At 53.1% G+C, this 14,000-nt stretch overlaps 1 protein-coding gene across 9 annotated transcripts in view; it reads right to left on the reverse strand.

The window, feature by feature from the left end:
- Nucleotides 1-504: 504 nt before the first annotated feature.
- MSI1 (musashi RNA binding protein 1) overlaps nt 505-14,000 on the reverse strand; it is a 28,114-nt gene continuing 14,618 nt past the window's right edge. For 2 of the 9 annotated variants that reach the window (XM_055358184.2, XM_031001180.3), the window contains 6 exons: nt 12,662-12,742; nt 10,714-10,770; nt 6,492-6,560; nt 5,181-5,335; nt 4,616-4,678; nt 505-2,147 (listed from right to left, as the gene is read on the reverse strand). In XM_055358184.2, coding sequence (XP_055214159.1) covers nt 4,637-4,678; nt 5,181-5,335; nt 6,492-6,560; nt 10,714-10,770; nt 12,662-12,742 — 404 coding nt within the window. In that variant the 3' untranslated portion in view covers nt 505-2,147; nt 4,616-4,636. Of the gene's footprint in view, nt 2,148-4,615; nt 4,679-5,180; nt 5,369-6,491; nt 6,561-7,711; nt 7,766-10,713; nt 10,771-12,661; nt 12,743-14,000 lie in introns of all 9 variants that reach the window. The other 7 variants (XM_055358181.2, XM_031001179.3, XM_055358185.2 and 4 more) reach the window with 5 other exon arrangements.

The following is a 14,000-nucleotide window of genomic DNA, read 5'->3' on the forward strand; positions in this document are numbered from 1 at the left end:
CAGCTCACTGCAGCCTCCAGCTCCAGGGTTCAAGAGACTTTCCTGCCTCAGCCTCCTGAGTAGCTGGGACCACAAGCACCCACCACCACACTCGGCTAATTTTTGTATTTTTAGTAGAGATGGGGTTTCGCCTGTTGACCAGCCTGGTCTCGAACTCCTGACCTCAAGTGATCTGCCCACCTCTGCCTCCCACAGTGCTGGGATTACAGGCATGAGCCACTGTGACTGACTGGCCCTGTTCATCTATCTTGTGTCAATTTAATTCTTGGATCCTGCCAGGACCCTAAGAGGATGGAGGTGAGTCCTGCCATCCCTAAAACAGGAAAATGAGGTATCCCTGAATGCAGAGACACAAGACATTCACAATCCCAGCAACGTTTTCAAATAATTTATTAGGAATTTAAAACTGAAAACAAAACCTGGAAAAAGAAGTTACAGATGTGGAGAGAAGAGACACCGGAGGATGGTAACTTGCTGGCTTCGAAACACCATGTAACATCTTAAAAAAAAAAAAAATCCCCAAGCAAATCAGAAAACGGAATTCCAGGGTCCTGAGCCCATGGTTGGGCCCAGTGGGGTGGAAGGGTCCAGGGATGAGGGAGAGGGAAGCTAAGTGTCTCAGGACTCAGCTCAAACGTGTAGAAAATTAAAAATAAAAACCAATAAAATGCAGCTTCTCTTTTATTAGGAAACATTAAAAAAAAAAAAAAACAAACCCAAAACACGAACAGCCGCGCATCTCAGTAACAAAGATTATTGCTTTGTGTTCTCAGGGCTGATAGGTTAAGCACCTCACACAGACAATTAACTCTCCAAAGGTGGGGTTTCCGGGTGGGGGCAATGCTGGGGAAGAGAGCTCAGGCCCTGGGCCTCATAACTGGGGGACAGGGACACACAGAAGGGGGATGGCAGTGGGTGGGCCTTGGCCCTGCCACGCCAGCCAGGCCACTGTTCATGAAGGTCCAACGCTCTGAACCTTTTTCCTTAGAAGGGGGCTCTGGGGTGAGGGGCTGCCAAGGGACTCTGGCTGTGGGGTCATCCTGGTGGGAAACTTCAGTGAGAGAATGTGGGGGTTCCCTGAGACGCCCTTTGCTTTCCCCTGGGGTCTGCCCTCGCCAGAGCGTCCCCTGGTGCCCACTCATTGCGGGGGTCGAGGGGGAAGGGGGACAGACTGAGCAGAAACCATGAAGCCCCAACCTAGGGAGGGAGCAGGGGAGACCTTTGGAGAGTTAATTCCTGTCCAGCAGTGTCGCTGGGCAAGCCCTGCTCTTCCCACGCCCTTTGCCCCCACACTGGGTTTTTGGAGTGGGCAGGTCCAACCAAGGCCTTGACCCTGAGGGCCTGAGAGAGCGGGCCTGCCGCGGCCACAGCTGAGGCCTGCAAGCTTACAGTAACGGTGTCTGAGGGGACAGAAACAGGGGAGGGGGGAGCCCCTCACCCCCGAGGGGTCTTAGAGAGGGGTGGGCACATCACCTCACAGTATTTACATATGATACAGGACGGGATGGTTCCAGGGGCTCGGCCTGGCCTCCCCGCAGCCCTGCCCTCCTCTCCAGGGCTGGAGGGAGGCGGCCAGGGGCCCACACCCAGATAGACACTTTGTTCTCAGCTGGTGGGGGGCACCTGGCCCCTTGCCCCCTGCGGCCTGGGGCTTCACATTCACAAACCTAGAAATAGTTTAAAAACGGTTTCTTTAAAAAAAAAAAAAAAAAAAAGGGAAAGGGTAAAGGAGGGGAAATCTGAATAAACAACAGGGGTTGGGCTGCGGCCTGTAGCAGGCTCCCTCCGCCTTCACTCTAGCTATGCACAAATCCAAAAGCCTTTTGGGGAGGGGGCGGTCCTAGGGGGGCGCGGCACGGAGGGAGGGATGGACCAGAGGGCTGGGGTGGGCAACCGGCTAATCCAAAATAAATAAAAGCAGGGCCGGGAGAGGGGCGGGTCGGGACGGGGGCAAGGGCGAAGAGGGGGACGTTAGTAGGGGAGCCAGACGCTGTTGGGGGCAGCAGGGCAGGGGCCGGGCCCGGGGAGTTGGGGGCAGGCAGTAGCGGGTCCGAGTCGCTGCAGGGGAGGGGGCGGCGGCTGCGGCTGAGGTCTCCCGCCCCCTCGCTGGCTCACTCGTGGTCCTCAGTCAGCTGCAGGCTGGGGCGCTGGGAACACAGCCAGGAGGTTATGGGGGCTCCCGGGGCACACGCAGCCCTCCCCAGCTCTCTCCCAGAAGAGCTTTGTTCGTAAACTACCCACTTTCTTCTTCTTATTTTTTTAGAGACAGAGTCCAGCTCTGTTGCCCAGGCTGGAGTGCAGTGACAGCGATCATAGTTCACTGCAGCCTCAACCTCCCTAGGCTCAAGTGATCCTCCTGCCTCAGCCTCCTGAGAATCTGGGATTACAGGTAGTATCTGGGACTACAGGTGAAGGCAAACACACTCTGCTCATTTTTGTTGTTGTAGCAGAGATGGGGATTCACTATATTGCCCAGGCTAGTCTCAAACTCTTGTCCTCAAGCCATCCTCCTGCCTTGGCCTCCCAAAGATCTGGGATTACGAATGTGAGCCACCACACCCAGCCAGACTTTGCACTTTCTGTTCCCTGGTTGGATGCCTCTTTCCCCAGATTTTGAATGGCTGGATTTATTCTAATGTCCCCTTCTCAGAGATACCTTCTCTAAACCCCACATCTAAAATAGCCCTGTCATGCACAGTCTGGAATTATCTCATATGTTCACTTGATTTTTGTCCTGTGAAATGAGAGAGGACTTTGTCCGTCTTGTTCATCCTCTTTCCTGGAATGGGGCTCATAAATGAATGGGTGAATGAACAGAACGTCATGGGCTCACAGTCTCCCACCATCTGGATAGACACTGTGATGGCCGTATACACAGTCCCACAAGTCGAGGTATCCTGTTGTTTTTTGTTTGTTGAGGTGGAGTCTTGCTCTGTTGCCCAGGCTGGAGTGCAGTGGCCTGATCTCGGCTCACTGCAGCCTTCGCTTTCTGGGTTCAAGCGATTCTTGTCCCTCAGCCTCCCGAGTAGCTGAGATTACAAGTGCGCACCATCACGCCAGCCAAGTTTTGTATTTTTAGTAGAGATGGGGTTTTACCATGTTGGCCAGGCTGGTCTAGAATTCCTGACCTCAGGTGATCTGCCTGCCTTGGCCCCGCAAAGTGCTGGGATTATAGGTGTGAGCCACTGCGCCCGGCCAAGGTATCCTGTTTTGATAGCTGTGTACTATACTACTGTACACACACTAATTTGTTTAACCACTTTCCTTTTGATGGATATTTCAGTTATTTGCAGTTTTAAAAATAAATGCCTAGAAGTGGAATTGTTGGGTCCAAGGGCATCAATGTTTGAAACTGGGACAAACACTGCCAGACTGCCCCGGGAACCCCTGAGCCACTGTACTTACTTGCTTCTCCCATATCTTGATCAATGCTGGGCAGTGTTCATCTTAAAAAATCTTTGTGGCTGGGCCCGGTGGCTCATGCCTGAAATCCCAGCACTTTGGGAGGCTGAGGCAGAGGAAGATCGTTTGAGCCAGGAGTTCAAGACCAACCTGGGCCACATAATGAGACCCCATCTCTACAAAAAAATTTTTAAAAAACTTAGCCAGGCATGGTGGCATGCTCTTGTGGTCCCAGCTACTTGGGAGGCTGAGGTGGAGGATGGCTTGAGCCTAGGAGTTCCAGGCTGTAGCGAGCTGTGACTGCACACTGCACTGCAGCCTGGGTGGCAGTGAGACCCCATCTCTATTAAAAATAATAATAATAGGGCTGGGCACGGTGGCTCACCCCTGTAATCCCAGCACTTTGGGAGGCTGAGGCAGATGGATCACTTGAGGCTAGGAGTTTGAGACCAGCCTGGCCAACATGGCAAAACTCGTCTCTGCTAAAAACAAAACAAAATACCAAAATTAGCTGGGTGCGGTAGCACATGCCTGTAATCCCAGCTACTCGGGAGGCTGAGACACGAGAATTGCTTGAACCCAGGGGACGAGTTTGCAGTGAGCCAAGATTGCGCCACTGCACTCCAGCCTGGGCGACAGAGCGAGACTCCGTCTAAAAAAATAAAATTAAATAATAGTAATAATAATAAACGATCTTAAAAAATCTTTGTGGCCTGCGCTGGTGGCTCACACCTGTAATCCCAGCACTTTGGGAGACCAGGGCAGGAGAATCCCTTGAGCCCAGGAGTTTGAGACCAGCCTGGGCAACACAGTGAAACCCTGTCTCTACAAAAAAAGTAAAAAAATTAGCCAGGCATGGTGGCATGTGCTTGCAGTCCCAGCTACTCGGGAGGAGTCTGAGGTGGGAGGATCCCTTGAGCCCAGGAGGTCTGGGTGACAGAACGAGATCTTGTCTCAAAAATAATAATAATACTAATAATATTTGCCAACCTGATAGGTGGGATGTGAAGCCTTATTGTTGCTTTGATTTCTGTGTTTAAATGGAGTAGGGTGAGCAGCTTTTCATCTTTATTGACCACAGCTGGTATAAAGATCTGTCTCCCCTGGGACTGTGGTTCTTGAGGGCAGGGATGGGGTCTGTGTCCCAGATTCGATGGCCCAGGACAGGCTTCCCCAGTGCCACCCCACCACCTGCCCACCCCCACATCCTCACCTCCTGCCACCGTCCCCTGCTTCAGTGGTACCCATTGGTGAAGGCTGTGGCAATCAAAGGGCCCTGAAAAGGAAAGAATTTGACTCCTAGATTCCTGGGAAATAGAGGAAGATCAGGGGCTCCTTCTCTCTCTGCAGGACATCTGAAGTGAGGCGCAGACCTCTCTCTACCTGTCCGGATCGCCCCCCCACTGCAGGTCTGCCTACCCGGATCACCTCCCACTGCAGGTCTGCTCAAAGATTCTCCAACAGAGGGCCAGGGAATCTGCACAAACCATACCCTGGATAAAACCAGGGCACCCCTGGAATCAAACCTCCATGTGAGCAGAGATGCCATGTGTCTCATTTGCACCTAGAGCCCACTATGCCTGGCATTCAGAGGTGGTAACTAAGTGCCCACTGAATGAATGATAACCCCCACAGCTCTTCCTTAGTGATCTTTCTCCATTCATCCTCCCTCACCCTCCTTTTGCCCCCAGAGACAAAGAAGGTCTCTCCCTTCCCCAACTTGGGGGTCTCTCAAGGTGTGGGGGGTGAGGTGGGGGCCGCTAGGCCTGGCCACTCACCCCAAGACTGTGGCCGAAGCCGGTGCTGGGGGCGGGGCTGGCGGCGCTGATGTAACTGCTGACCCCCGAGTCCTGGTTGGCCGCCCCGTAGAGCTCAGCCATCGGGCCGGGGCTGGTGGTCCCCAGGAAGCCCCCTGTGCGGCTGGGAGTCGAACCTGGAGGGGGAGCCATCGTCCAGGGGTGAGAGCCTGGCAACCCAGAAAGAAGACGGTGATAGCCCTGGTGCCCTCTGCCACCCCACGGCACCCCCTCAAGCCTGACCCACCCCCCCTAACCTGGACCCCCACATTTCAGAAAGTCCTGTGGGCCCACCTCCTGGAGATCTCCCCATGCCCATCCACCCAGTCACCCCTAGCCCTGACCCCCCTCATCTCGTCTGACCACTCAGCAGCCTCACCTCCTGAGCCCCTTCCCAACCTCTCCCCACCTAGCAGCTGAACGCATGTTCTAAACCCTGACCCGGGTCCCTCTGCTACTTGCAATTTCCACTGTCTCCCCACCACCCGGGCTCCTCCTGCCTCCGTTCTCCACTCCCCACTTCCACACTTTCCCCACCCACTGGCCTCCAAGCCTTTGCATATGCTATTCCCTCAACCAGAAACACTTTTCCTCCTCTTTGCCTTTGAATGCAAAGTTAAGAGGCCCTTCCTCTTGGAAGCCTTCCCTCGCCTCTCCTAGAGGCCCCAGCTGGGAGCTCCTCTGGTACCGGACTCCCCCTAGTGCAGCAGCATCAGCCATCAGCATTATTGCCTTTTTAATACCTGATGCCACCACCAGGCTGCAAGCCCTGGAAGGCAGAGACCCTGTCAGTCTTTTTTTTTTTTCTTTTGAGACAGACGGAGTCTCACTCTGTTGCCCAGGCTGGAGTGCAGTGACGTGATCTCAGCTCACTGCAACCTCTGCCTCCCAGGTTCAAGCGATTCTCCTGCCTTGGCCTCCCGAGTAGCTGGGATTACAGGCGCGCACCACCACGCCCAGCTAATTTTTGTATTTTTAGTAGAGACGGGGTCTCACCATGTTGGCCAGGCTGCTCTGGAACTCCTGACCTCAGGTGATCTGCCCACCTCGGCCTCCCAAAGTGCCAGGATTATAGGCAGGAGCCACCGCGCCCAGCCGACCCTGTCAGTCTTGCTGAGGGCTGGCTCGCCCATGCTGGCACGATGCCCAGCACAGAGCAGGTAATCAGGTGATACTTGAGTGAATGAACAAGTGTCCCTCTGCAAAGGGGTGGCAGTGGCCTTCTCCCCTCCCCTGGACTTCTCTGCTCCCTGTGCTCCCTCATCTCTCTTCCTGCACCTCAGAAGAGCTCACCTGTCCCTCGAACCACAGCCGCTGCCGCCGCCGCTGCCGCCATTGGTCCGTAGGCAGTGAGAGGAATGGCTGAAAGGAAAGGGATGGGCACATCAGCATGGCGGTGAGGGGCAGGGATGGGTGAAAGAGGCCCCTACCTTTTAGGCAGAGCCTGTCCAGCCTGGCCCTACCTCAGAGGGTTCCATGTAGCCCCAGGGTCAAGGCAGAAAAGGCTACCTTGGGCCACACCCTCTGTATCCTGACCTGTGGCATGGATGGAAAAAGGTGGGAGAGAGGACAGCTTCCCAGTGAGTTGCTGAGCCTCAATTTCTCCCCTGGTCTGGGGGGACATGCTTGAATAACCCAAAGCTCATGGAGGGTGGAGGCAGGGCACCCAACCCTGAGAAGCTGCGAAGGTTGCCCGCAGCTGCCCCCTTCTCCAGGATGCCCTTGGCAAAACAGGGATCACTTGGCCCAGAGGTGCCTGGGAGCTCACGTCCTTCTTCACAGCCCACGATAGCTAGTGATAGACAGACATGGGACAGGCCCCCAGGCCTGCTGCCCCCAGGTAGAGCGCCCTAGGGGTCAGGCTGAGGCTGGGCTCACACTGAGGCCATAGCTTTGCACCACACCCTCTGCTGCCTGTCCTGCTCCCCTCGCCCCTGTCTCCTGAGAGCACCCTGAGGGCCTCCCTGACCACCCAGAAATGACCACTGCCTCCCCCAAATCCCCCCAGCCTCTTTGTTTGCCATCTCCTCTTCAGACACAGGCACCTATCCCCTTGTTTGCTGTCTGCCATCATTGTCACCTCTGCAGCACCTAGCACCTTGCCTTGTACACAGCAGGTGTTTAATAACTGCTGAAGGAGTAGAAAGGGCCTCTGCTTAAAACACCCAGTGGCTTGAATGGCTTGAGCCTGGGGCTCCCTGGGGCTGAGAGGTGAGCACCTCCTACTGTGAATCTTTCCTAAAAACTTCATACAGTGGGCTCCTTCTCACTCAGATGCCACCTCCTCTAAGAAGCTTTCCCTGAATACCCCCACTCAGGCGGCCCCTTGTCCCCAACCATAACGCCTTAGCACATTTCCCTGCTTTAATTTCCTCATAGAACTTCTCACCCTCCAAAAATATCTTTTTTTTTTTTAATTAATTTTTTTGTAAAGATAGGGTCTTGGAAAGGCTGGGTGCGGTGGCTCATGCCTGTGATCCCAGCACTTTGGGAGGCCGAGGCGGGCGGATCACCTGAAGTCGGGAGTTCAAGTCCAGCCTGACCAACATGGAGAAACCCCGTCTCTACTAAACAAAAAACAAAAAACAAAATTAGCCAGGCGTGGTGGTGCATGCCTGTAATCCCAGCTACATGGGAGGCTGAGACAGGAGAATCGCTTGCACCCAGGAGGCGGAGGTTGCGGTGAGCCAAGACCGCGCCGTTGCACTCCAGCCTGGGCAACAAGAGCACGACTTCATCTCAAAAAAAATAAATAAATAAAATAAAATAAAATAAAAGATAGGGTCTTGGTATGTTGCCCAAGCTGGTCTCGAACTCCTGACTTCAAGCTATCCTCCTGTGTTGGCCTCTCAAAGTGTTGGGATTACAGGCATGAGCCACAACACCCAGCCCAAAAATATCTTATTTGCTTTGGGGATACTCAGGTAAGCCTTTCTTGTTTTACTTGATTTTTTTTTTTTTTTTTTTTTGAGACAGAGTCTAGCTCTGTTGCCCAGTCTGGAGTGCAGTGGCATGATCTCGGCTCACTGCGACCTCTGCCTCCTGGATTCAAGTGATTCTCCTGGCTCAGCCTCCTAAGTAGCTGGGACTACAGGCGTGCACCATCATGCCTGGCTAATTTTTTTTTTGTATTTTTAGTAGAGATGGGGTTTCACCATGTTGGCCAGGCTGGTCTCAAACTCTTGACCTCAGGTGATCTGCCTGCCTCAGGTTCCCAAAGTGCTGGGATTACAGGCATGCACCACCACGCCCAGCTAATTTTTGTATTTTTTTTTTTTTTTTTTTTTTGAGACGGAGTCTCGCTCTGTCGCCCAGGCTGGAGTGCAGTGGCGCGATCTCGGCTCACTGCAAGCTCCGCCTCCTGGGTTCACGCCATTCTCCTGCCTCAGCCTCCCAGTAGCTGGGATTACAGGCGCCCGCCACCACGCCCAGCTAATTTTTTGTGTTTTTAGTAGAGACGGGGTTTCACCGTGTTAGCCAGGATGGTCTTGATCTCCTGACCTCGTGATCCACCCGCCTTGGCCTCCCAAAGTGCTGGGATTACAGGCGTGAGCCACCGCGCCCGGCCTAATTTTTGTATTTTTAATAGAGATGGGGTTTCACCTTGTTGGCCAGGCTGGTCTTGAACTCCTGACTTCAAGTAATCCACCTGCTGCAGCCTCCCAAAGTGCTGGGATTACAGGCATGAGCCACCACCCCCGGCCTGTTTACTTGTTTACTGCTGTCTCCTTCCTCTGGAATTTCAGTTCCAGGAAGACAGGAACCTTGTCTGTCTCACTCACTGTTGTGTCCCCAGTGCCTGGAGTGGTGTCTGGTACAATGAATATTTATCGAATGCATGAAAAAACCACCCAAGTCTCCTTTTCTCCAAGGCTAGAGGAAAGTTCAGATCCTAGGTGCCCAAGCACTGTTGATCTTGTACCTACTCCCTTGCCTGCCAAGATATCTCTAAAAGGGACATTTCTTCTGTCATTTCTTTAAGGCCAGGGACTGGGCTCTGAGGTCTGTTGTTTGGCTCATTTAGGCATTTTCATAAAGTCAGAGGAGCCAACCCCAGCATGTGCTTACCACACTGTAAAGAATGACTTATTTATATAATCAGTAATTGCTCCCCTCTCTAAACTGCGAGTTCTGTGAGATCAGGGCCTGCCTCTGTCTTACCCCTACTCTGTCCCCAGGGTCTGGGAGAGCATCCTGTGCACAGTAGGTCCGTAACACATGGTGCTCTGTTGCCCAGGCTGGAGTGCAGTGATGCAGTCATGGCTCACCGCAGCCTTCACCTCTTGGGCTCAAACGATCCTCCCACCTCAGCCTCCCAAGTAGCTGGGACTACAGGCATGCACCACCACCACACCTGGCTAGTTTTTTATTTTTTTTTTAGTAGAGATGGGGTTTCACCATGTTGCCCAGGCTAGTCTTGAACTTCTGGCCTCAAGGGATACTCCTGCTTTGGCCTCTCAGAGTGCTGGGATTATAGGCGTGAACCACCATGCCCAGCACACACAGTTCTTAAATGAGTAACAAGGACCTCCTTCCAGCCCTCCACCCTGACAACTACTGGCCAAACTCTCCCTCTTTTCAGGGAAGAGCCTCTGTTACCTGCATCTCTAGGGTTCTCCTCCCCACCCCTTCCTTCACTCCAGGTTTCTCTTCCTCTCCCCCATTTTGGGGGAACCCTGAGCACCCCTTGGAAGGAAGGTCTTATCTAAAGCAGGGTCCATGCTCACGTCTTCCACACATGGCCAGGTTGAGGGGAGAGTCTGGGGGTGGGGTGGGGGAGAAGCAGGTTGGACAGAGAAACCCCGTGCAGCCCACCCCACGTGCTTGCAGTCTCCTCGGCTCAAGGCTGGCCCCGCAGCTGAGCTGGCTGGCCCGAGTGAAGGTGCCAGCCAGGAAACCGGCCCCTGTCACCTTCACCCCACTTGTCCAGAAGTCACCAAAGGGCTGGATTCGGCCCTTGGCAATATTTCATTTGGCTCACAGTGTTTTAAACATTTAGAATCTGTTGCCAACATTGAAAAATAATGGAAAAATTCATACGAAAGCAAAAGCCAGGTTTCTGGCATCTCTGGAAAAACATGAGATCTGAGCATAGTGAGTCTGTATCCCCTCCCGGCAAGAGTCGGCTGGCACCAAGGGCAGGTATGCCCACGCTGGTGTACAGACGTCCCCACCCAGCCCACTTTGCAACGAGTTTGAGACCCTGGCTTGTTCACTGTGGGATCCCAGAGCCTCCATGGAGCCTGGCACACGGGAGGTGCTAGATAAATATTTGCCAAATGGATGAATGAGTGACTTTGCCTCCATCTGCTTGGCTTGGCCCTATGCCCCACCCTTAAGGGCCATGTAGCCGCCCAGACTGGCCAGTGCCCAGGCACAGTCTGCTGTGTCCCCACAGCCGGAGTGCTGGCGGGCAGGAGAAAAGGATCCCACTAGCTTTCCCCAGGAAACTCCCTGGGCCCCTTCTGTTTCTCCCCATGTGGCCTGAGAGGTATACAAAATCCGAGCGACTGACCTGTAAGCTCGGGGAGGACTGGGGCGCTCGGGAGAGGGGTCCGCTCTACACGGAATTCTAAAATGAAACGTAAAACAGCTTAGGAAGAAGCAGGGGAGGCCCCTTGGACATGGCCCAGGGAGGACAAATGCACCCACAGGGACACTGGGCGAGGAGACAGGCCATGCACAGGACCCAAGAGCTGGGGAGGGGGAGAGCACAGTTCCCAGAAGGCAGGGGAGGGCAAGGAGACAGACACAGAGGAGAGACAGAGAGAGAGAGCAGAGTTGCCACCTATACCCTGGGCACGGGGCAGGGCTGGAGCTACGATTCCAGGTGTTGGTTTGTTTCCTTCTTTTCTGTTTCTTTTCTTTTTCTTTCTTTCTCTTTTTTTTTTTTTTTTGAGATGGAGTCTCGCTCTGTTGCCCGGTCTGGAGTGCAGTGGTGCGATCTCGGCTCACTGCAAGCTCTGCCTTCCGGGTTCATGCCATTCTCCTGCCTCAGCCTCCCAAGAAGCTGAGACTACAGGCGCCCGCCACCACGCCCGGATAATTTTTTGTATTTTTAGTAGAGACGGGGTTTCACTGTATTAGCCAGGATGGTCTCGATCTCCTGACCTCGTGACCCGCCCGTCTTGGCCTCCCAAAGTGCTGGGATTACAGGCGTGAACCACAGCGCCCGACCCTTTTTATTTAAAAAAAAAAAAAAAGACAGGGTCTCACTCTGCTGCCCAGGCTGGAATGCAGTGGCATGAACACAGCTCACTACACACTCGACCTCCTGGGCTCAAGCGATCCTCCCACCTCAGCCTCCTGAGTAGCTGGGACCACAGGCGCACAACATCATGCCTGGCTAACTTGTAGAGACAAGGCCTCACTATGTTGCCCAGGCTGATCGCAAACTCATGGGCTCAAGCCATCCTCCCATCTCAGGCTCTTAAAGTGCTGGGATTACAGGCGTGAGTCACCATATCCAGCCTCGGGTGTCTCTAAAAGGCTTACAATTTGACTGTTACCAAAAACATCTCCCAGAATCCTCTTCTCGTGTGTGTGTGTGTGTGTTGGGGGCAGGCAGCCTGATGAAAAGCGACGGCCCTAGAATAGGTAGAATAGGTCAGGCTTGGGTTCAAGTCCCAGCTCTGCCACTTCCTAGTTGGCTCATCTTAGCTTGTCATTCTTCCTCTGAGCCTATGTCCTCATCTCTAAAATGAGGATAAGCATCCTTCCCCCATGAGATTATTGAGAGAATTAGGCAACGTCCCGTACACAAAGTTCTCCAAGCTGAACAGCCCTGGGGCAGAGGATGTAAGTGCTTAGGGGCCCTCCAAATAAATAAGACCCCCAAGTAAATAAATAAATAAATGGCCTTGCAAAAGTTTGGTATTTCTTATTTCAAAGAAAACTGCATTGAATAGTCATCATGGGAAGTCCAGAACTGGGCTTCCTGACATTTACTTTCAGGTCTAGTGTTATCTTTATGTTGGCTTACAAATGAGCGTGGTAATGATAATGCTTTTCAATTGGTTTTCAGCATTTAGGGTCTGAGCATAACACCTTGTCTGGACTTGAAAGAGCTCAGCCTAGAGCCTGGCCGTTATAGGTGTCTGTGATGATGCAACCAACAATGGCCCTCGGAGAGGCCCCCACTACAAGCCCAATGCCCTCTCTGGTGGAAGTGGCAACCCTGGAGTCGGGTGGGGAGGAGAGACAGGCAGGAGGCAGGCAGAGGGTGGCCTGGGAGAAAACGGTGCCATGCAGGGCCACGCTGGGAGCCCCTGTCCCCAGCTTCTGGGGAGGGGTTTGGGGGGGATGGGTGGGGAGAGGCCCTCTTTCCTCAGACATGCCCTTCCTTCCAAGCCTCCAGCAAGCAGACCCCCAGCCATGCACCCCTAGACACACCACCCTGAGAAGTCAGACTGCCCGGGAACCAGGGGCATGCTGGCAGCAGAGGGATACCGAGCAGGACTTACCGGGGAACTGGTAGGTGTAGCCAGGGGCGAGGCCTGTATAACTCCGGCTGGCGTAGGTTGTGGCTTGGAAACCTGGGTAACCTGATGGGGCAAGGGGGCAGTGTCAGATGTCTCATCCACAGGGCGGATCCTGATCATGGAGAAGGACCTGAGCCACTCATGTCCCCTCACCTTCCTTTATCATGAATAATAGCTATACCCTCCAAATACCTTCTTCATACCAAGCCCTGTGCCAAGCACACTGCACACTATTATCCCGTTAAACTCGCCTTAGAGGTAGGTACTGTTAGGCACCCCATTTTACAGACAGGAAACCGAGGCTCTGAAAGGTGACACTTTTTGGCTGAGAATAATCCAATGCTCTTTGAGCTCTGGCTCCTGCTTCCCTCCTGTCCTCATCTCGTGCACGCTGCCCCTCCCTCCCTCTGCTCCAGCCACACTGGCTTCCTTGCTGTTTTTCAGCTTTGCCAAGCTCATTCCCACCTCAGGGCCTTTGCACATGCTGGTGCCTTTGCCTGGAGCACTCTTTGCAGATGACTACATGCCTGAGTCCCTCTCATTGTGCAAGACTCCGAAACATCTTCCCATAGGCGTCCTCCTTCCCATCAGCTACAATTTCTATCATGTCACCTTGGCTTTTCTTAGTACTGATGATCATTATCTGAACTTATATCATGATTTTTTTTTCTTTTTTCTTTTTTAGAGACAGGATCTTGCTCTTTTGCCCAGGCTGGAGTGCACAGTGGTACAATTGTAGGTCACTGCAGCCTCAAACTTCTGGGCTCAAGTGATTCTCCTGCCTCAGCCTCCCTAGTAGCTGTGACTACAAGGTGTGTGCTGCTATGCCTGGCTAATTTTTAATTTTTTTGTAGAGATGGGGTCTTGCTGTATTGCCCAGGCTGGTCTCGAACTACTAGCCTCAAGTGATCTTCCTGCCTTGGTCTGGAATTACAAGCATGAGCCACCACACCTGGCCAGAAAGTACTCAGATTTCTTTAAGTGCTGATTTTCTGTCTTCTCAAAGAAAAATCCAATAGTTAGCAATAATGGTACAATTAAGATTAAAATTCAGATCTGACGGGCTCCAAGCCTCTTAACCACCGATCTCACTATTTGTTAGATAATTTCTTTTTCCACTTTTTTTTTTTGAGATGGAGTTTCACTCTTGTTCCCCAGGCTGGAGTGCAATGGCACGATCTCGGCTCACCGCAACCTCCGCCTCCCAGGTTCAAGCAATTCTCCTGCCTAAGCCTCCCGAGGAGCTGGGAATAAAGGCATGTGCCACTATCCCCAGCTAATTTTGTATTTTTAGTAGAGACAGGGTTTCTCCATGTTGGTC

Source organism: Gorilla gorilla, chromosome 10, assembly GCF_029281585.2.
Source record: "Gorilla gorilla gorilla isolate KB3781 chromosome 10, NHGRI_mGorGor1-v2.1_pri, whole genome shotgun sequence".
NCBI lineage: Eukaryota > Metazoa > Chordata > Mammalia > Primates > Hominidae > Gorilla > Gorilla gorilla.